General features: G+C 41.0%; 1 protein-coding gene across 3 annotated transcripts; it reads right to left on the bottom strand.

Annotated features, from left to right (window-relative positions):
• Positions 1 to 1,723: 1,723 nt before the first annotated feature.
• On the bottom strand, positions 1,724 to 23,825 carry WDR4 (WD repeat domain 4). 3 transcript variants are annotated; one of them, XM_063305303.1, is made up of 12 exons: positions 23,647 to 23,825; positions 21,732 to 21,794; positions 21,161 to 21,304; positions 20,180 to 20,336; positions 19,619 to 19,731; positions 18,331 to 18,391; positions 17,623 to 17,721; positions 16,478 to 16,542; positions 15,692 to 15,875; positions 14,347 to 14,416; positions 9,332 to 9,425; positions 2,821 to 2,932 (listed from the first exon to the last, which is right to left on the bottom strand). In XM_063305303.1, the coding sequence occupies exons 1-11, from the start codon at positions 23,763 to 23,765 to the stop codon at positions 9,379 to 9,381; spliced, it is 1,122 nt and encodes a 373-aa protein (XP_063161373.1). In that variant the 5' UTR covers positions 23,766 to 23,825; the 3' UTR covers positions 2,821 to 2,932; positions 9,332 to 9,378. The 3 variants fall into 3 exon arrangements, with proteins under 3 accessions (XP_063161372.1, XP_063161374.1, XP_063161373.1); XM_063305302.1 differs by lacking the exon at positions 9,332 to 9,425 and having other exon boundaries at positions 1,724 to 2,932; positions 23,647 to 23,819; XM_063305304.1 differs by lacking the exon at positions 9,332 to 9,425 and having other exon boundaries at positions 1,724 to 2,932; positions 21,161 to 21,242; positions 23,647 to 23,706.
• Positions 23,826 to 23,837: the final 12 nt, after the last annotated feature.

Here is a 23,837-nt window from a genome sequence, read left to right as displayed (position 1 = left end):
TTTATTCCAGCCAATTAGGCTGTTACCACATCTTCAGAGTGAACTAAATGGTTTTCTACCACAATCCATTTTCTAAGACAGATTGGCTTAAAAAAAAATCCTGCAAGTTTATATGCTTTTAACCAGCTCACTGCTATTTTGCAATTTTGTGTTTACCAAGATGACCACTAACTACTGACCTAATCACAAAACAAAAGAGAAAATAACCGAAGTACAAATATATTGCATCATACACTATTGTGTTGCTCATTTTAAAAACCTGGAAAACTTTGGAAATGCATTTATGAGAAGCATTTCATAAACATAAGTGCAATGTCATTAAAATAATGGCTTTTTTTTTACTGTAATGCTGGTTCTGCTTGGTTAAAGGGATTGTAAAAATACATGATCAGATTGAAAATCAATTTCTACTTATATAGGAACAACTTGTGAGTAGAAATCAAGTTTTTTTTTTTAAAGTTCATTCATCTCATGGATTTATCCACCAACATATAACCAAAACTCATAAAAGAGGAGAAATTCTGAATGAGTGTTAGAGGAGAAACAGGACAGAGTTGCTGCTTATCTGTAAACATCTGGGCTATCTAGTAACTTCACTCCCAATAATTATTCTGGATAGGATCATGCTCTCTCTGAAAGAAGTGGTCTGTGATATTGGGGTTGTCTTGGACTTGCATTTTGCTGGATCCACAGGTGAAAGCTGTGGTGGTGGGGCCTTTGCCTAGCTTCAAAGACTCCAATGTGCACTATTGTAATTGACTGGATTCCTCACTCTCTTATTCTTTTGCTACAAGAGGGGACCTTCTTCAGCACTCTGCCCAAGGTGTGCATCTAATAAATCCTTAACAATCTAATCTTGCTTCCTCTGGATCTGTTGTTCACTTGCTCCAATCTTGAGAGAGTGCTGCTTTTACCAGCTCTCACATCTTCACCCTCCACAAGGCATTATCTGTATCAATTGATCAAAAATCTCTGGCTCTGCTGCTGTCTCTCCCAGCTCTAAAACCCAGTTGTCGCTTGTTCATCAAAGACTGCTTTTTTATGGCCACATTCTCTTACTGTTCTCTTACAACTTTCTGTATAAAAGGTGACACAAATGCAGCTCTGCTACTAATGTTTGGATACTAATGTCAGCATCCAAAGCTTTATTATTCAAACTCTTTCCCAGTTCCAGGTCTGCATCCAATAAGCAACCTCTCCACTGATATAAATATTCCTCTTCCTCCATCCTACTACCTCAACTGCTTCCAACACACTCAATTCCATCTACTCCTACATCAATCCATTTACACCTAACACTTTTGCCATCCACAATCCTTCTCTCACTTTCTACTAACAATCCATTCATCCCTAAAATGAAATCCTGAAATAGCTTCTATAAAACTAACCTTGACAAAACTAGCTATACTAAGCTACCTAACCTGGGCACCACATTAAAGAAATAAAAGAATACATGGATTTTAGGAACCTGCATCATGTGGATAGAAATTCTGCCTGTGGGACATGCACCAAAATGTAAGGCTTTGTTCTTTCCATGGTTATAATCTGTACAAATATTTCAAATTCTGTTTAAGTTATTTTCTTTATGCAAAATAACTGAAAAGGAAGCTGGGGTGGTATCTATAATCATTCAAATCTTACAATTGATTTTGTATGTAAATAATTGAGATTTAAACACATAACACAAGATCCTGACCAAGTGCATTCAAATTGCTACCACGTGTAAGGCAAAATCTCTCAGTGAGATATTTTAATGATTATCAAAAACTATTCAAGTACTGCAGCTCAATTTATAACATCAAATTGCTAGCTTTGAACTGAAAAAAAATGGAAAGATCTTTAAGTTGGCTAAATACAATATAAAACAGATGTTCCATAAATATGCTTTTTATTACTCCTTTACTGTTAAAGAGATCAACTTAATAATCACAGTGCCAATCAAGATAAACTTGTGTCATGACCCAAATACTACCACTTACATTCTTGTGTCAGATGTTAGGATGTAGGCACTAAATGGCAGCATTTGTGTCACGAAGTCTTTAATACATGCCATTTTTGGATCACAGGGGCTTGCTGCAGACACCACTTATCGTGATATTACAGCTATCATATGCTACCTCATTCACTCATGTTTCTGTCTATTTAAATGCACTAAGGACAATTGGAATCAAACAGAGCCAGTTTTTATCGGCCTCGTTCTGATTGATTCTATGATTCAGTAGATAAACTGAAGATGATAAACTCTACAACATTTTCAGATACAAAATTTCAAAGATAATTGGGCTTGGCCATGAACCACATCAGTAAACCAGCTTCTTTCTCATATAACTATACAGTATATATTGCCTCAGCTTCTGAACGAAAAGACTAAGACGGATGGGTGGAAGTTGACCACTTTGCAATGATTTTGAGTCTGCAATGGTCAGTTTGACAACGTAAGAAAGCATACTCTTGGCTCAGGAAGCAAGTCTGATCAACTGGATTTGAAGGAGGAAGTTCTTTGTTATGATTCTTTTCTAGGCATCATTTGCAACACTGTCATTCAAGCAACATATAAAGCCACACAGTTAGAAATATGTTATTTAAAGGCACTGGTATGTGGCTTGTTAATCAGGTTACTTCTTTTGCCACTTGTCAGGGGTGAGCTATGTTGACACTAATCATCAAGCAGATTTATTTCTGTTGAGCTGAAGGAAGAGATTCCATTTTCTGTTCAGCTTCTTCCAAAGCCAGAGATGTCATAGCACTGAGCATCATCAGGGCAGCATTCCAGTTCTGACCTTTTTGGTCTGTTCACCTGATTCATATTGTGAATCTTTCCTCTTATTTTTCTGCTGCTGAAGTCTCTCTTCTTTCTTTTTTAAATAAATGGACATATTATCAAAAGAAGTCTTGTAGAGATTTTGGAAGCAGCTCTCTTTCTCCACAGCACCTGCATAAGGTACAGTAAGTTGGGATTTTAAGTAACAGCTACTCTATAGCACCTGGCAAGTTGGTATACATTAACTTTATAAGCACGACATTTTTTTCATGCCTAAGATGAGGACAGAGACTTAAGTCCTTATAATCTGCATAACATACAAAACTGTCATGAGTACTGATGGTGAGCAGGAGGGGGCCCCTATCCAGGGGGGGAAACGCATGCGTAGTACTGAGGAGTTAAGCAGCCATTCAAAGAGACACAGATCAGACCCGCCTTAACTTTTGGGGTTTATCTGTCTGGGTTTTTCCCACGCTTCTTCAGTTTGTTAGGATTTTCTGTCTAATGTAGCAGTAATAAAACACTAGAGACCTATTCCTTGTCTCAGCGTGGTTCCTGGCTGTTAGGACATCAATCCTAACACACTCTACTACTCCCATTGAAAGAGGGAGGAACAAAAAAAAAAAAAGGAAGAGACATTTGGGAAAATGTCTTCAGAAAACCAGGAAATTCGGCAAGCCATCCAACAACTGGCAGCAGCATTGCAACAACATCAACAACAAGTAGATCTCCAGATCAACACATTACAAGCAGCCATGCTACAGCAGTTACAACAACCAGCTCCGATTAACCCACAACCGGTGCCAGCAGCAGCAGCAGCAGCTCTGCCAGTAGTCTTGAGATCCCAGGGCAGTCTACCAGAGAAGTTTGGAGGAGAAGCAGGACAGTTGAGAACCTTTCTCACACAGTGCACAATGTTTTTCGACAGCAGACCGGCAGAGTTTCCCACAGACAGAACCAGAGTCACCTTCATTTTAAGTCTGCTAAAGGGCCCAGCAGCCAAATGGGCTATTCCCATGGTGGAGAACAACGACCCAATTCTCAACGACTACCAGAATTTTCTGGCAGGGTTCCGAGCACACTTTGACGACCCAATCAGAGAGCTCACTGCCAGCCAGGATATTTGGAAGCTCAAGCAAGACAACAAGAGGGTGGGAATTTACATTGCTGATTTCAAGCTGTTAGCAGGAGATCTGGGCTGGAATGAGAGTGCCTTGAAAGACCAATTCAAACAGGGGCTGGATGAAGAAATTAAAAATGAATTAGTGCGCCAGGGAACACCAGCTACCCTAGAAGGTTTATATCAACTGTCTGTGGTCATAGAGGCCAGGCTAGAAGAGCTCAGACAGATGCAGCTGGGGAGAAACAGGGGCCTCAGAGCACTTCCAGGATTTCCAGCTCTCTCCACAGCATCTCTTTACTCAGGACCAGAGGAGCCGATGCAGATCGGGGTGAGCAGGAGGCTTATTTCCGAGGCTGAGAGACAGAGAAGGAGAGAGAGAGCCCTCTGTTTCTACTGCGGAGTCCAGGGGCACATGGTGAGAGCTTGCCCAGCGAGAAGCCAAGCAAATTCCATAAGAGCCCCAGGGCAAGCAGCAGAACCAAGAGCCACCTCCACTTCGACTTCCAACCAAGGAAACTCTGTTGGTCTCCCTCCACAGAGCTCAGCAGGGAGACCATCAATCAATTAAGAAGGGCTCATTCCGAGGATTCCAGGCAATCCTTTTACTACTTACCAGTCATAATGCACGTAAACCCAGAGCACCAGGTCAAGCTAGAGGCCCTCGTGGATTCCGGAGCTTCCACCAATTTTATTGATGTACAGACCGTACAAGACCTCAACATCCCGACCATAGAATTGCCACGTCCCATAGAAGTGGAGACCATTGATGGCCAGCCCCTCAAGGCAGGCCGATTAGAAGTTTCACAGAATCTTTGCAACTAACAATGGGAGACCACACTGAGTGGATCCAACGTTATGTTACTGCATCACTTAATGTGCCTATAGTCCTGGGCACACCTTGGCTGAAGATCCACAACCCATTGTTGAACTGGACTACGGGAGCAATCTCCTTCCCAGCTAAGGAATGCCAGCACCACAAGATTCAAGCCGCTCTCTCTCCAGCAACCAATGCAGTCACGGAAGCAAGGGGGGTCCAGTTGCCAGCCAAGTATGCAGATTTCACAGATGTTTTCAGCGAACAAGAGGCCACAGCACTACCCCCCCATAGGGACTGTGATTGCACCATTGAGTTGATACCAGGAGCCAAGATTCCAGCAACGAAACAATATCCCATGTCCCCCAAGGAACTAGCCACCTTAAAGGATTACTTGGATTCTAATCTCCAAAAGGGTTTCATCCAACCATCTACTTCCCCAGCGTCTGCTCCTACCTTCTTCGTACCAAAGAAGCCTGACCCATTGGCACCGGCAAACCAGGAGACACCCATGAGAGTGGTGCATGATTTCAATTCCCTCAATAAAGTCATGGTCAAGGAAAATTACCCACTCCCCCTAATATCTGATCTGCTGGATCGCTTACAGAAAGCACACATTTTTACTAGGTTGGACCTCAGGAATGCGTACAATCTGATCCAGATGAAAGAGGAGCATGAATATCTGACTGCCTTCGATACCAGGTTTGGTAAATTTGAGTACCTTGTTTTGCCCTTTGGTTTGTCTAATGCAGAAGCCATATTTTCCTGATTTATGCAACAAATTTTCTCTGATTTACTAGATAAGTATCTGGTCATTTATCTAGATGACATATTAATATTCTCTGAGGATGCTACAACTCATGTAACCCATGCACGTAATGTCTTACAAAGACTGAGAGAGAACAAGCTGATCGCCAAGCTAGAGAAGTGTGCCTTCGATTTAACTGAATTACATTTCCTGGGCTATAAAATATCAAAAGAAGGCATATCCATGGATCCTTCTAAGGTCCAGGCAATTCTGTCGTGGCAACCCCCTGGAAATGTGAAAGAGGTACAAAAATTTCTAGGGTTCTGCAGTTTTTACAGGAGATTCATAAATAAATTTAGTGGCAGGGCTAAACCCCTCACACAGCTTTTGAAGAAAGGATCAAAATTCATTTGGGGGGAGAGAGAGCAAGCAGCCTTCCAAGAATTTAAGCAACTCTTTGCAGCCCAGCCGCTTTTAAAGCACCCTGATCCCACAAAACAATTAATAATTTATTCTGATGCTTCATATTTAGCTATTGCTGCTGTTTTATTGCAATATACAAACAAAACAGAGAATACATTGCTACCTTGTGCATTTTTCTCCCACACGCTCTCACCAGCAGAGAGAAACTATGATGTTTTTAACAAGGAGTTGCTAGCAATTAAAGCAGCATTTCAAGAGTGGAGGCACTGGCTAGAAGGTGCAACCTTTCCTGTGAAAGTTTGCACCGATCACAAGAATTTACAGCTTCTACAAAACACCAGATCCCTCACCCCACGCCAAATCAGATGGTGCCAGTTTTTCACCTGTTTCAATTTTGTTATTTCTTATGTTCCTGGGGTGCAGAACTGTTTGGCAGATGCCCTCTCTCGATCCATTCAGGCAACCCCCGCTACTCACCAGGAGGTACAGGCTACTATATTACAACCTCACAACTTCAGCAGTCTATGAGGGGGAACCAGACAGAGATTTTAGCAGCAGGCAGACAAGCAGAGGACCTATTTACAAGAGTCAGAGCTCAGCAGCAACAGGACCCGTATGCCAGGGCCAGGATGGATGACCTCCAGAGGGGCCTGCAAGACACTGCCTCCCCATTTAATGTGGAGGCAGGATTCTTCTAGCATAGCAGGCGATTATACATTCCCCCTCATTGAGGGAAAAAGTACCAAGACTCTGCCATGACCATCAAACGGCAGGCCACGGAGGTGTTTTCAAAACTCTCCATAGAGCTCTGAGAGACTACTGGTTGCCTAAGATGACAGCAGACATAAAGGGTTACGTTGCTTCTTGTCATACCTGTAGACGAGCCAAGCCTCTCCCAGGGAAGCCCACAAGACTCTTGCAACCCCTACCCATCCCCAGTAGGCTTTGGGATACAATCTCCATCACTGATTTACCCCCGGTCCAGGAGCTGACTTCCATACTAGTGGTGGTGGACCTTTTCACTAAAATGGTGCATTTTATTCCTTGCAAGGGCCTTCCATCTGTGCAAGCCACAGCACAGGACCATGGACCATGTTTTTCGGTATAGAGGCATGATAAATCACTTGGTGAGTGACAGAGTCCCTCAGTTCACTTCCAGGTTCTGGAGGGCCCTCTTCCAGTCATTAGGGGTCCAGATCCACCTTTCATCATCGCATCATCCGGCTAGTAACAGGCAAGCTGAGAAAATTAACCAATGGTTACAGCAGTATCTCAGGTGTTACACCACTTATCAGCAAGACAATTGGCCAGCCCTGCTCCCCATGGCAGAATTTACTTATAACAACTCTGTGCAATCCTCTACCAAGATGTCTCCTTTCCAAGCACTCTACGGGGTTAACCCTTGGGTGTTGCCCACCTCCTCCCAGCAGGGAACTGTTCCAGCCGCAGATGATTTTCTTAAAGAGCAACAAGCCGCACAGGAGTTGTTAAAGGAGCAGCTGAACAGGGCAAAGAGTGCTTACAAGAGAGCTGCAGATGCTCACAGACAAGAGGGGCCAGCGATTGCAGTAGGAGACAAAGTGTGGCTCTCTACCAAGTTTTTGACCTCTACCAGGCCCTCCAAGAAGTTGGACTCTAAGTTTGTGGGCCCTTTCACTGTGGTACAGCAGATAAATCCAGTGGCTTATCGCTTAAAGCTGCCAGCATCCATGAAAATCCATCCAGTCTTTCACAGAGCCTTGCTAGCCAAAGACCCTCCTCCAAGTACCTTACGATTGCAAATGCCCCCCCTCCAATTATTGTGGAGGGGGAGGGGGAATACAAAGTCGAGGAAATTCTGGACTCTAGGAGGAGGGGAAGGGGCATCCAATATTTAATACACTGGAAAGGGTACCCTGAGGAAGAGCGCACGTGGGAGAATGCCAGAGATGTGGTTCAACGATTCCATCAGCTTTTCCCTCACAAACCCAAGCCTCGCACTCTACCAGAGATTCCTCACTTGACTGGGCAAGCAGAGGAATCCCAAGCAGAGGAGTTCGTAAGTTGGCAACCTCCACCCCCGCCTGAGGCTCTGAGGCCAGAGAGAGAGAAGGAGGGAGAGCTGCAGCCCTCCACCTCCGGCTTGCTTTTCCCAAGGGGGAGGGGGGAAGAGTCTTCTAATTATCTAGCTATTTTCCAGCAGCAGCCACCTGGTCCAGAAGCGTTATCAGACCTGGAGAGCAGCACTGATTCGTCCTTGGAGGACTTTTCCTTTGAAGAATTTCCATCGTTGCCCAGTTCCCATGGGAGCTTGGAGGGGGAGATGGACTCTCATGAGACCTCTGGAAGGGAGGGGGCTGAAATGGAATGTGAATCTGGAGGGGAGGGTGATGTCATGAGTACTGATGGTGAGCAGGAGGGGGCCCCTATCCAGGGGGGTGGAACGCATGCGTAGTACTGAGGAGTTAAGCAGCCATTCAAAGAGACACAGATCAGACCCACCTTAACTTTTGGGGTTTATCTGTCTGGGTTTTTCCCACGCTTCTTCAGTTTGTTAGGATTTTCTGTCTAATGTAGCAGTAATAAAGCACTAGAGACCTATTCCTTGTCTCAGCGTGGTTCCTGGCTGTTAGGACAAAAACCTAGACTCCCCAAGTATCATCAGGGAGAGAGAAAAGCTATTCCAACTTCAGCTAGGCAAAGTTGTGGGTCATCTGATACCTAGCAGTAATCATTCTATCAGGTTACCTATGTTGTTTCCATCCCATTGCTTTATGACAAGTATAACTTTAGCCCATCCTGGTTAACGATAAGCACGTCTGAACTATAAGCAAGAGAACAAGTAACCACATTTGGATTAGTCACTCTCCAAATTTATTGTCCTTCTACTTCCTGCAGTGCACTATTAATGTAGCTGATCCTCCCAGTCACTTGTCAAGGAAAGAGGAGGATAGTTAGGATTGGTTAACTAAGGAACACAAAAAGGAGAAGACAAACTCTAGCATACAAAAAATGGGGAGAGATGTCCAGAAGAAGCCACTATGACATTACATGCACCACGATATTGTTGTGTAAAGGACACAAATTATGTAATTTATATCAGTGGGAAATTTCACAGTGTGTGTCATTTGCATAATATGTTATTTACCCTCTGCAAATGCCCATGAGGACAATGGTAAAGGCAGTAGTTATCAGTGGCTATTAACAATCTACTTTAAAAAAAAGCAATAGATCTCTGGTTCCTTTAGAGCAGGGATGATGAGGAATGATTAACCTGCAGTCCCTGGGTAATATGTGCCTAAATATTCCTTCTTTGCAGCTTTGCTGAAAACCAACAAAAATTCATGCCATTTTAAAAAGGGAAGAAATGAAAACTGTAATGCAAACCCTTAAAATAAGCACATCACAGTTTAAAGATCAAAGACATCTCCCAAACTGCCCCCAAACCAAGCTCCACTCATATAAACGTTGTGGACCCCCCACCTGGCTGCCTCAGCCTCTCCTAAAACATTTAAGTGTGGCACTGGACCTCAAAGAGGTTGTTCATCATTGCTTGAGAGAATTATTAATTGCTCAACTATGAAAAATCAGAAACTGATCAATATATGTGGTCATTTTATGACCATTTCTTCTTTGTTCCCATGTTTATTTGTCAGTACACACTATAATTAAGTTGAGAAAAAGAAGCCTCCCAACCGGCGGAAAACTCCAGCCACCTGCTCTAAAAAGCGCCAAAGAGCAGGTGGAAGAAGAGGGGCGCGATCATGTCTCGGTGAGTGGAAATTTCCCAACGTTAACTGTGAGACTTAAGCTCGGTTCCCCTACAAAAACTGTGGAACTATGGGCTATGATTGATTCTGGATGCTCACGTTCCTTAATGCATCCTGATGTAGTAGCTGCTTTGGAGTTACCCACCTTCCCGTTGAAACGTCCCATGATTTTCACCCAATTGGATGGATCTATATCGGGGGGAAAACCAGTCACCCAGTCTACAGCGCTAGTGGCTTTGCAACTGGGTAGCCACTGGGAAAAGTTGCCCTTTGTAGTTGCACCGGTGGGTGGTCCCTTGGTCATTCTGGGGATGCCTTGGTTTGTTCAACAGAACCCTAGTATAAACTGGGTACACCGAACTGTTACTTTTGCAGATGGGTTCTATAAAGCCCCTCCTGGGGATGATGAGGAGGAGGATACCAATGTGGGGAGGGCAGCACTGTCAATGCTGCATACCCTCGCTGTACCATTGGAAGGGCTCCCGGACCAATACCAGGACTTTGCCGATGTGTTCGGGGAGAAGGAGGCAGATCGGCTGCCGCCTCATCGGAAAACTGACTGTGCCATTGAAATTCTTCCCAATGCCAAGTTGCCCAAACCAAGGGTATATGCAATGACCCCAAAGGAATTGGCTACTCTTCGTGAATTCATAGACAAAAACTTACAGCGGGGCTTCATAGAACCAGCCAATTCACCAGTGGGTGCTCCAGTACTCTTTAGATCAAAGAAAGACGGAACTTTAAGACTATGCACGGATTTCCGTGGGTTAAATGCAGTCTCCCTATTAAACAAATCTCCCCTCCCGGTCATCAAGGAAATGTTAGCCCACTTGGCGGGGGGGAAAATCTTCTCTAAATTGGACTTAAGGGAGGCGTATTATCGCATTCGCATTCGGGAGGGGGATGAATGGAAAACAGCTTTTAATTGTGCATTTGGGGCTTTTCAGTATAAAGTGTTACCGTTTGGATTGGCTGGGGCACCTGGGGTTTTTATGCAGTTGATAAATGAGGTCTTGCACGACCACTTGTTCAATGGGGTTTTGGTTTATTTAGATGATGTGTTAATATATTCAAAAACCATGAGGGAACATGTGCAATTGGTTAGGCAAGTGTTAACCAAATTGAGAAAGGCTGACTTGTATGCCAAGCTATCCAAATGTGCATTTCATCAAACACAAATTGATTATTTGGGGTATAGGATTTCAGATAAAGGCATTGAAATGGATCCTGCCAAAATTGAGGCTATTTTAGTATGGGAGCCCCCACGCACACGCAAACAGCTGCAATCGTTTCTCGGATTTGCGAATTTTTATCGTCCATTTTTGGAAAAATTTGCTGAGATTGCCTTACCCCTAACCGAATTACTCAAAACAAAGGGTGTGGGAGACACCCGCAAATCAAAGAATCCAGGGGCACTCCTAAAATGGACGCCTGCTTGTCAACAGGCGTTTGACCAACTCAAGCGACTGTTTACCTCTGAACCAATCTTGCAACACCCCGATCCTGACAAACCATTTGTGGTGCAAGTCGATGCCTCAGACTTTTCTATTGGTGCCCTCTTATTGCAAGGCAATGAGCAAGGACAATTAAAGCCTTGTGCTTATCTGTCACGTAAATTCTCTGAGACAGAGAGACACTGGCATGTTTGGGAGAAGGAGGCTTTTGCGGTGAAAGCCGCTTTGGAGAATTGGAGGCATCTATTGGAGGGGGCGGCACACCCTTTTGAAGTGTGGACTGATCATAAAAACTTGGAGTCCCTTACTGCCTCTCGTAAACTCAGCCCTAAGCAAGTGCGATGGGCTCAGTACTTCAGCCGCTTTGATTTTAAACTCAGATTCATTCCGGGAAAGAAAAACTTTTTAGCTGATGCACTGTCGCGCCAACCCCAGGATTCAGGAACAGCCCCAGATGTGGTGGGAACCCTCTGGACAGATTCCCAAATGGCACTAGCAGCAGTCACTCGCAGTCAGACGCGAGCGCAGCAACCTGACACCCCTGCCGGTCCTAGAGCGATACATGTATCCGTTCCTGCAGATTTGCAACAAAGGTTTCTGGCAGAGTTGAAATCGGATACTTGGTTGCAAAACAATCAGAGCGCGGTTACTTTGAAGCAAGGTTTGGCATGGAAAGATGATCGCCTCTATGTGCCTGTAACCTTGCGCAAAACCGTGCTATTCAGGTCTCATGACGATAAAACAGCTGGGCATTTTGGCTTTACAAAAACTATTCATCTAGTGCGTCGACAGTTCTGGTGGCCAACCCTCCGGCGAGATGTAAAAGCCTATGTCAAGTCTTGCCCTGTCTGTGCTACTGCAAAACGAAAAGGGGGGAAACCCCAGGGCTTTGTGCAGCCAGTGGCCAATCCCTCCCACCCCTGGGAGGAAATCTCTATGGATTTTATTGTGGATCTACCTCCTAGCCAGAGAAAGACTGTCATTTGGGTTGTTAAGGATTTTTTCTCGAAGCAAGCTCATTTCGTCCCTTGTGCGTCTCTACCATCTGCACAACAGCTGGCACGCCTCTTTCTAGTTCACGTGTACAGATTACACGGTAGCCCCGCCCGCTTGGTGACCGACAGAGGAACACAATTTACTTCACGCTTTTGGCGGGAATTTATGAAACTATTGGGCACTAAACAGGCGCTATCCACGGCTTTTCATCCCCAAACAGATGGGAATACTGAGGCAGTTAATGCCACGTTGGAGCAATATTTACGTGCTTTTGTTAATTATCAACAAGACAACTGGGTAGACCTCCTGCCATTTGCTGAAGTTGCTTACAATAATGCTGTGCATCAAAGTACTGGGGCGGTGCCCTTTCGTACTGTATTTGGCCATGACTTTGTCCCTATTCCTGAATTGCCTCCACCGTCTACTTCGCCCACCTCCCCGACCGATTGGGCCTCACAACTGGCAGATTCCTGGCCAAAACTACAGCAAGCTTTAGCCGATGCTCAAGCCACTTATCAACGACATGCCAACGAAAAAAGGGCACCACAACCTCTTTTTCAAATAGGGGATAGAGTATACCTTTCCACCAAATACATCAAATCCCCTCAACCATCCAAAAAACTGGCGCCCAAGTTCATAGGTCCATTTCCTATTGTTGCTCAGATTAATCCTGTTACCTTTAAGTTGGACTTACCTCACAATCTCAAGCGCTTACACCCTGTTTTTCATTGCAGTTTGCTTAAACCATTCGTGGAGTCTACCCATTGGCATCCTGAGCCGCCTGCACCTCCCCCCATAATGATTGATGGTCAACAACATTTCGAAGTCAAGGAAATACTAGACTCTAGACGTTTCCATTCCACTCTGCAATATCTGATTCGCTGGAAGCATTTCTCTCATCCAGAGTGGGTCCCTGCACAACATGTGCGCTCTCCCCACTTGGTTGCTCAGTTTCATGCTGCTTACCCTGATAAACCTGCGCCTTAACAATTAAGTTTTTTTTCTTTGTGGGGGGGCGGTATGTCATGTTCCCGTTCCGATGTTTATGGTTCCTCGTAACGTTTCACATGTCATATCTGCAGTTGCGTGCCTGCCTGGCCACGCTGGTAAATTTCCTTTGTGCTGACTTGTGATCTTCTGGAATGTATGTTTGGGTTATCTCTGCTGTTCAAGGTTACTTTCTCAGGCCGATTCTAACGGTTGCTAGCATCTGGGGTGGGTGGTTGCTATGCTAGCCTGAGGGGAGGGTTCGCAACGGGAGCAAGGCTTTTTAAGTTTGTAATTGGCGCGCTTTTGCTCATTCCCAGCTTTCTTCGTACTTTGCATACTATTCATTCAATAAATTAGTTTTCTCTAGTAATTACTGATGAGACTCCTTTTATTGGAATAGGCAATCATTACATTAGCTCCTTACTGACCAACAATGTCACAGGAGTGCACTTGTCATTCTGGCAAAGATCCTTACCCATTAAAATAGTTAGGAGTTATGGTAAGCATCACACTATACAAATTTAACCAACAAGATGAATTTAAGGATGACATTAGCTGGTATTTTACTCAACTACTATGCAGAAGTAAAAACAGCTATCATTAGGACTGTGTTACTTATCTGACCCAGCAAAGAAGATAATCATCTCTACATATCTATTAGTCTTTTCATCTGACTGCACAAAATTAAGTCTACGGTGGATTTTTGATTCCAGCAACAGTTCTAAAAAATGGTCAAAATATTCATTCCCACCCACCTTGCCCATTTTCAACATGCTACAGCAGAAGAGATACTTTGTTCCTCTGATGAAGGGGAGGGAAAAGAGCTATTAAAATGCTGGCAACAAAAAGATATAGCAACCATCATTTCCATAGGGGTAGACATTAATTAGGCATTAAGAGCAGGACTCATTAACCAGCTCTCTGATGTTAATTATCTGCAATAATCACTGTCGTCTTAATAGTCCCCTTTCCTCATCTGCTGATATAGTTAAGATCTGTGCACAGTATTCTACTTCTTACCAGGGTGGGAGGAGGGAGGAGGGGAGGGGGCTAAGTAAGTAGGAACCATTCCATTGTGTTCTCATGTTATTCTGCTGCTCTTTGTTTAACCCCTGATCCCTATGGGGCTTCCAGATAACTTCTCCCACCTCCAAGAACCAATGCTCATGCAGAAACCAAAGCTAAACCTAAAGTCAGATTTTATGGAACTTCAGGGATGGATTCTCCAAATCCTTGTCTGACTCTCCATGTAAAGCATTTGCTTGACTGAAAAACTCATCTTTCCTACCTTCAAACACTGTCCAATGATCACGTATGTACTTTGACATTTTCACTAATTCTTCCTTGTCAACAACAGGCTGAAAGAAAAAAACAGTAGCTTTTGAAAATGTCATAGGAAGCAGGAGGCTTTTCATACAAGCTGGCTTGTACTGAGAATAGTCCACATAATCTTTTGTTTTGCCTGACCCATTTCCATCTCTTTATGAAGGTATACAGCAACAAAGAAGATATTCCACTTGTACTTTTAGAAGAAAAATAAATAAATTAGGTCAATGCTTCTGTTTCCTTATCAACATGTCTAGTTTTTGAGTTTAGACTGCTGTGTATTGACCCACAATACACTTGGTTTATAACTACGTACCCATACATATAGAGTTCCCAGCTTGAACTGCTATACCCCTCCTCATTTTCTTCTTCCCAAACTTAACTGAGAAATCTTCAAACTAAGGTAGTATATTCTGACAAACCAAAAGCCCAGCTGCCAAGAGAATGGCAGGACAGATGTGAGGAAGAAGTAATATTCACTGTGCTTCTGGTCTTTTTCTGACAATAACAACAAAAAAAGAGCCTTCCTTTGAGTTAGATGGAAGGTAATTTAATCTAATCAGCCTAGGGATTACTCTAAATTTTCCACAAAACTGGGACATGGCAGACAGCTAGCATCCCTTGTGTTTGCAATACAAAAGAATATATATTAAAAGCTACCCCACAACCAAAGAACACTCAATATCACGTACCTATACTTTTTATTATGTGTTGTGATAAACAGATTTAGTGTCTAAAGAAAAAATATTCCTCTGATTAAGGCGCCAATCAAACCAGCTGGTACCGCTTTGGCGGGCAGGTAACGGCGTTCTGTTTAGTCATGCCAGCCACATGACCACGGAAGTGTCTACAGACAAACGCCGGCTCTTCGGCTTTGAAATGGAGATGAGCACTGCCCCCTAGAGTCGGACACGACTGGACTTAATGTCAAGGGAAACCTTTACCTTTACCTATGTATGTCTGTACGTCATATTTAGTTATGTTTAGAACTGAGCTGCTATATCCCACTCAACATAATGCTCAATTACATATTGCCTAACAGTAGTCTAAATTTTAATCTGAGGGAACAATATTGAATTATATTTTCTTAGGAAACATTTAGAACAAGCAAAAACAAAAAAAAAAAAAAAACAACCGGAAAAAACAACACCATAGAAGAATCATGGAAAGCTGAAGAGATGAAGTATTACAATACAGAAATGCACAGTATCCCAACCATAGTAATCAGCAGGGGCTCAGAGTCCTTTGCCAGATACCACAGAATTAAAAATACATGTAGCAAAATGTGATCATAAAAATTCACTCACCTGCCACTGTCCATCCTCAGGTTGGTAGAATAGAAGAGGTATTTTCTGATTCTCCTGCAGTACCCAGAGTCCACCTGTTTCTTCAAATGCAACATCCCAACCTTTGTGGTTCAAGGATATGTGCTGTCTAGAAATTAAGTTCTGCGCATCGGCATCAAGCTGGAAGATGGATACTGCAGGAATACTTTTAAAAGCAACCAACATTAATTGGCATGTTACATTTACCCATCAGGTTTCCTACATCAAAATTACTCTCACAAGGTGAAGAATATGGTACATCAAGTACAGACTGGTTCACACCTAATCAGAAGTAACTCCCACTGAATTTATTAGAGCTTATTCCTAAGTAAATAGGTATTGAACCGAAACTTTAGAAGCTCTGTATAAAAGGCTATCAGATGTTGCCACTCTCCACAAACAGATTAAATTAGATATATTCTCTTGAGTGTAGGCTGGTATGTGCAATATGGCCACCTTAAGGAACTCCCAATTTTTCAGGAAATAATTTCCATTATCTGCCATGAACACACTGGAGCAGAAGTAAGTTCACAATGTCCGCATTTATTAGAAATCTATTATAAACCCTTATTATATTACATTAATTCAAACATGTATCATATAAAACATGTAAAATATCATCACCATGCACAGAGCCGTATCCTAAGACATCAATCAATCAGTTGATTCCACAATAAGTATAAACTTGACAGAAATCAGACATAACTTGTAATGAACGAATCTAACAGTTCGCTGCCTCTACAGTAATTTCATTTTTTCTCCTCTTACCAGTCATATAAAATGGCAGTGTAATTTCCTTCACAGCAATAAGCTATTCTTGAGACTGCATATTTCTGAGGAGGAAAAGAGATTTAATCATATTCTGCAAGAGCTGAAGAGGTAGAAAGAAATAGAAGAACAGTAAGAAAAGCCAGTATGATCTAGTGGTTAAGGCACCAGGCTTGAAACCAGGAGCCTGTGAGTTCTAGTCCTACCTTAGGCATGAAAACCGCCTGGGTGACTTTGGGCCAGTCACTCTCTCTCAGTCCAACTCGTCTCACAGGGTAGTTATTGTGGGGAAAATAGGAGGAGTCAGGAGTATTAGGTATGTTCCCTGTCTTGAGTTATTTATAAAAATAAATAATAAAGGTTGGATAAAAAAATCTAAAAAAAACCCCAAAACCTTTTTTTTAATGGAGTTCAAAGACTTACTCAAAATCAGAGGTGGGGGACAAAAACATACCAGGTTTTCTATAACACAGACAAGCTGTCTCTTATTCAGCCTATCTTCACTTTTGTTCTGAGGAAAGACAGGAAGATAAAAAAAAAAAAACATCTAAGGGGGCAGAAGTTGGATGGATAGTTAGTATGCAAAAAAGAAAATGTCCCTGACTTCCAGAATTGGTGCAACCACTAAGGAATCCCAACTGTTTAGTTACATTTTTTTAGAATATCAGCACACATCTGTCTACATGGTAGAGGTATTCATTATAATGGTCAGTACTGCAGAGAGAGAGGACATGTGTATCTGTCCATGCAAACAAATAGCTCTCAATTTAGTATTACCCAGACAAAACACTGATTATCTTCTCTGGGATCAACCGAACAGAATTCATGTAAAATTAATAGTAAAAAATTAAGGTAAGCCTCCAGTAACATGACGAAGAAACATTTCTAAACAGTTTATTGTTCTAATATTGTGAAGTGATTGCATTCTAAGATAGATACTTCTCAGAGTAACAGAATGTTCTTCACCAAGAGACCTCTATTTTATAGAATCAAAAGGTGATTTTCTGTAGCATAAACTTGCTCTCAACTTTACCGTAGTTCAATAACTGCATTCAAAAAAGCAAGCACAACCAGTGTAAAAAAGCAAGTAAAAATGGAAAGGTACAGACTATATTATGGAAAATGTCCACATAAAAGGCAATTACCTTCTCATTCTTCGTGGCTTCATATATATTCAAATGATTCAATTGAAAGCAATGTAGTTCTTTCCCACTTTTATACTTCCAGAGCCTCAACGTACCATCCTAAGGAAGTTCAAGAGAGGGGATAATTATTATTTTTGCCAAAGAAAAAGAGTCATTAATTTCACTGAGGCCTTCTCTCTCACATATACACACAGACAAGGTTCATATCATATTAAGCTATGATTCCTTTAACTATGATTGGTTAAACAAGCTATAATGGCTGGGTCTACACCTAATTCTAAGCATAAGTCATGGTGTGTATATCACCATGATGTGTATTAACACAATTTGATGAGCAAAAAAACAAACTACAGTATGACTTAGCACAGTCATGAATTCAGCCAAAGGTTTAAAAGCCATCTTAGATACATGTACAACATCTCACATACATACAGCAGTGACTTCTAAGAACACATTGTTATACTTCTTTACTTCAGATTAACTAGATATTAATAATAAATCATATGGTCTAAAACATATGGAATAGTGGTGATTCTCTGCAGTCTAATGATGCTTCATGTGGCAGCCCAAAACATGAGAGAAAGCAACAGAAATTACAACACTTTACTTATTACAAGACAGAAAATACATTTTCATAAGCAACTTATTAAAATTCTAGATTCACAGAGTCCCAGATAATTTACACACCCCAGAAGATAATTTACATACCCCAGAAGCTGATAAAAGAAAATCAGGAAAGTTTGGAATTACCAATATTCTGCTGACAAATCTAGAGAAAGAAAAAATAAATTGAAACAAAAGCAATAAAGAGTAAAATTGTATGTATCTACAACTCTGCAAGAAATCTTGTATCTACACTGATATCTTACTTTGTATATCAAGAAAAACCTGCATATGAAAAAGTTTACCCTAATTAATCTTCCTTTTTTAAAAAAATCAGCTTTAATAAAATAGTCCAGCAATCTATCCAGACTCCTGAAATAAACGATCATCTCCAATTTTTACAAGATGACAGTGAGAAATGAGAGAAAGAACTAATATAAGGGTGATATACATAACTGTAAATTGAATAGCAGACTTCCATTTTATTTCATGGTCATGCTGAACTATTGGATTTCACGTATCATACTAGTGTAGATTTGTATATGACAGCTATAGGTAGCAACCCCTGAGCAAAGTACTTCTTTGAACATGAAGGGTATTAATATATTACCAGCAGAAACTAAGTTGTTACTTCAGATATCAACACCACCCAGATGAATATGACAATAAAGTGAAGTGAGAAACTAAGCGGATTAGAAAAATCAAACCTCTAAGCTATGAAAAAAATGGTGAATGCACTGAAGATATTTTAGAAACAAATGTATATTGCTTACTCTATCATGAATTTACCCAATAAGGGAAGCACATTGGGGATATGTTGACATGAATCATCTTACAAAATCAGCAAGCTTCACTTGAATCTAGGTCCTTTCGGAAAGGATGAGAAGTCTCAATTCTTATCCTTCTTTGGGGACTAAGACCATCTGCTAACCAAAAATTAGCATGTGTGGGGAAAGAAGAATGCACATGCACACACACACACACACATAAGAAACAATAATTCTCTGAAATATTCTTATATTATTATTAACAAGTGCTTTCTTATGTTAGGGAATGTTCTAATGGGTGGCATCTTGGCTACATTTTGAAATAATCTGTGACAATAGCAACATAAGCTTTTCTGAAAATCTGAATTCCCTCAGCATCCAACTCATTTATTTCTTCCAGAGACAGAGCTAGAATGTATTCTTGAAAAACCTCCAAGGAAATGAACATTTATGATTTTTCTTAAGTAATCTATTGCATTTCTGATCCCAAGATAATGATTAGAAAGCTAGCTGTAATGAAGCTTGAGCTTAAATATGGCTTCCTTCTTCTTTCCTTATGTTAGTTTTGCAAAAAGAAGGTGCTTCCTTTTAATCACACTGAAAACAGGTTTTTTGGCAACACTTACTCTCTGTGACCCAGGCAGAAGGACACTATAACATGTGGTGCTTTAGTCAAGCTAACTCGGATCTTCTCATCTCGATCAGCTGTTACGATATACTGGTCATCAGGACTCAGTGCCTAATGATATAATACAGATCAATAGAAATAACCCACAATCACATGTATTCAGGCATAGTCATCTACCCACCAATGACATCATTTGTTTGGCTTCAAATTGATAATCTGGGACAGGGTGGGAAGAATCATCAAAAGTTACTAGTCTACAACATTTTACAAGCCTGCTTACATATATACACATTTGTCTTAATAATTATTAATACACTGAAAAACTTACTTCTAATTTTTTAGTTTTATTTGACAAAATTGAGCTCACTAGGTAACTGTGAAGTACTCACTATCTCTCAGCCCAAACTACTTCATATGGGTGATTCTGAGAGAAAAAAAATTAGGACAAATTACCATGAGTGCTGCCTTGAGATCTCAAGAGAGAAAGCAGATTATAAATGTAATGATAGCCTTTAATCAAATATATTATTGGAAAGAACTATTAAAAAATCATGAGTACCAAATCCAACAGGAGAGACAAGTGTCCAAGCTCAATTGTTCCTGCATTTTTTGGTTCTATTATTGAATAAGAATACACATCTCCAGATTTGTCAGCAACCAGAATCTTGTCTTCTGCAGCTGTTATTATCAGGGAAGTACATCTTCTCATGACAGGTCTGAAAAAAGAATCAACATAATTAAGGTCCAATTATTTTTGAACTTCAGAACCTAAAACGGCTTACTTGTGACAAGATCTTCAGCAAAAACGTAACAAATCTGTAACTCCCATTATCTCCAAGAGTTCTAAAGATGGCCAGGACACATATCCAAAAGATATCAGCTTGGAAGCAACTATATTAGGTTCACAGTAAAGAAAGAACTTACATCAGTTACTCCCCCTGAAAAGAACTGCTTTTCAGGGGGAGATGGGTGGTAATAGAAATTGGAATAATAAATAAATAAATAAAAATCACAAGTATGTGAGGCTTGCGCATGGTTTGTGGTGCTTGCCAATGTCATGGAAAGTAATTTTGAAGCCATTGGCTTGTCCAAAGGAGCTTGCAGAGCAACACAAAAATATTTTTCTTCCGCTGGAGATGATAACAGAAACATAAAGCACAACAATAAAACTAAGAAACAAATCCAAGCAAAATGGTAAATTTAGTATAACAAGGTAAAGAAAGCTTTTTTTTTTAGTGCCTTTGAGTCAGTCTTGACTCCTGGCGACTGCCTGGACTAGTCCCTGCAGTTTTCTTGGCAAGATTTCTGAAGTGGTTTGCCCTTGCCTACTTCCCAGGGCTGAGAGAGAATGACTGGCCCAAGGTCACCCAGCTGGCTTTGTGCCCAAGGCAGGACTAGAATTCAAGGTCTCCCAGTTTCTAGCTTGATGCCTTAACTACTACACCAAACTGGCTCTCTAAAGAAAGCATGCATAATGATAATTTCTGTTACTAATATTTAGATAAAAAATCTTTACTCTAAAGCATTTTCTTCCCCATACCTTATGCTCAGACATTCCCAAGAAGGCTTTGTGCAGAAAAGAATTAGTTGTTTGTTGTCATCTGTCAGAGCAAAGTACTTCCCTGATGAAGAAAATGCACAGGCAAGGATATTATTTGTTTTGCCTGGTGGCTTTCCGTGCTCACTAAAAAGAGAAAAAGAATGTGAAGGATTTGATTCAAAAGTAAATCATTTCAAGCATAACTTTACTTATGCTTTATGAGGTTATATTTTCAATTATTTTGCAGAATATCCTTCCTTTGATCATGTAATAAGTTAAGAAAGGGAAGTATGAAAAGCAATTTCCTACTATTTATTTCAATTATTTGATTTTTCTTTGTATTTAACTGACATCATGGTAGAAAAGACACACTTTAAAAGACTAGCAGAGGTTCTTCCTTCTTATAGGCAATGCTTATCTAAAAGAAGTAAATGCCATATTCCCCAGAAGTATCTCTAGAGATGCTTAACTATAGATCCCATTATCCCCAGTTAGCATAGTTATTTGTTTCTTGATATGAGACTGCAATAGAAGTAATGTTCTATATACCTGGGAATTTAAATAGTCTCACCTTTGGTTTTTTTGAGGTTTTTTGCTTGTAGTAATACAGTCATACATGAAAAGATCATCAATGCTGTCAATTAAATGAATATACATCAAATAAATATTTTCTATGGAAGCAACCTCTCTCATGTTGAACTCTTAAGAAACAGCAATGTTCCAGATAGCTGTAGGTTAGCAACCTATAGCACTACTCTAGTTTTTTTTTTCAAACCAAAACCTAATCTCACTTGTTGGCATTCTCTGCACCTGTTTCAATTTGTCTGAATCTTTCGTAAAATATGATGCCCAGAACAGAAAACAGTACTTCAGGTAGAATATGATCAGTGCAAATAGTGGAACAATATATCTACTGATATAGAGTAAAACTGCATTTGCCTTTTCAGCAACCTTACATTCAACTTGTGGTCAGCTATATTCAAATATTTCAATTGTGGTCAGCTATATGTCAAAATATTTCTTCAGAATGTGGTTATCAATTCAAATATACCCCCATCCTGTTTCTGTGCATTTGATTTTTTTCCTGTTTCTACTAAATTTCATTGTTATTTAACTTTATTTTTCAGTTTATATGCTGCCTCAGTCATGAACTGATTTTTTCACCCCACTTCTGAAAACTATCAGGATCTTTTCGAATTTTGTTTCTGTCTTCTAGAGTACAAGCTATCCCATACAGTTTTGTGTCATCTAAAATATGCTATTTCCTCCATCTTTCAATCTGTCAAGCCCCTAACATTGCTTACAAGTAATTAAATAAAATAGCGAAAAGTATTAGGAATTAATCTTCTAGAATCTAACTTGATACCACATTCCATTTTGATGAGGACTACTGATGAATACTTTCAATATGGCTTTTAAGCAAGCTGTTGAGCTAACAAATATGCCACAGCCTATACTGTTTTACAAATCAGATTACCATAAGGTATTTTGTCAGATTCTGGGGTGAAATTAAGATACATTATATCCACAGGATTCCCATTGTCTATTAAAAAAGTTACTTGATATGACAAAGAAAGTACCTCCCAAAAACCTCATGTAGAAATCTAACAATAAATAAAAACGTCCACAAGTTCCCAGTATTTCCATTTGGTCTATTAAGTCTTCCCTATTGGTTAGATTCTATTCAAATATAGGCAATCTTTTGTGCCTTCCTATACCCTCTAAATGAGAAAGTCTTCTCTTTCAGGTCATTTCCTAGGTAGATCATGCTTGGTAGTTTGTCCCCCAACAGATACTGGGGATAAAGTCTTCCATCACACCCAGTTCATGTCTCTTTGAAAAATCTGTAATTTGATTTTGGAAAGGCCTATTGAAGCACGGTGGAAGATAACTACTATTATTGGAAAGAAACAATAATCCTTTTTTACAAACTTACACTCTCCATATGTGGGGTTTTGTTTTGTTTTTGGTGCCCTTGAATCACTGTTGACTCCTGGCGACTGCCTGGACAAGCCCCTGCAGTTTTCTTAGCAAGTTTGTCAGAAATGGTTTGCCCTTGCCTCCTTCCTAGGGCTGAGAGAGAGGGACCTTCCCGAGGTCAAGCTTTGCGCCTAAGGTGGCACTAGAACCCATAGTCTCTAGCCTAGCGCCTTACCCACTACACCAAACTGGCTCTCTCTCCATGTTAGTAGTGTCATAATCTAAGTATTCACAATTGATAGGAAGATGTAATCAGAAGCTTCATTCTCTCTTTTTCTCTGTACTACCTTACCTTTGCATCTTTGCTAAACTTCCACTGTCATGTCTGTGCATATACAATACCTAAACTAGCCTCCACCAATTTGATTTCTTCAAATATATGGGACTACAATTCCCATCGTACCAATCAGTATCCATCCCGTTAACAATACTGTAATGGAAGTAGTAATCTACAGGCCAGAAGGCTGATGATTTAAACTCCATCTTTTCATTCCCTTTTCACTCACTTGGTCTCTTTATAACGAGCGGCCAAAAACTTCGTACCGCCGCTAACCGCCATCATATCCTCGCAAATTAGTAGCCCCGGAGAAGGACCCACGATTCCACCAGCATCAGCCGTCTCCATAGTCACCCCAATGCCCACGTTGGGGCGCAAGAGAATTGTCACCGGCTGATGATGTCATCCCCCGGCCAACTA

The sequence above is a fragment of the Candoia aspera genome, chromosome 5, assembly GCF_035149785.1.
Source record: "Candoia aspera isolate rCanAsp1 chromosome 5, rCanAsp1.hap2, whole genome shotgun sequence".
NCBI classification, from domain to species: Eukaryota; Metazoa; Chordata; class Lepidosauria; order Squamata; family Boidae; genus Candoia; species Candoia aspera.
The sequence above is the reverse complement of the archived record's forward strand: the minus strand, read 5'-3'. Positions and strand labels throughout refer to the sequence as shown.

Bases quoted from the DNA above. Each gene is read 5' to 3' on its own strand.
- WDR4 (XM_063305302.1), bottom strand. From the start codon at position 23,765: ATGGAGACGGCTGATGCTGGTGGAATCGTGGGTCCTTCTCCGGGGCTA. The intron at 17,722-18,330 runs GTATGTAAATTA...GAACTTCCTTAG, and splicing joins TTCTTTTATCAGCTTCTGGG to GATGGTACGTTGAGGCTCTG. The intron at 15,876-16,477 runs GTAAGAGGAGAA...TGCTTTTAAAAG, and splicing joins ACTGCCATTTTATATGACTG to TATTCCTGCAGTATCCATCT.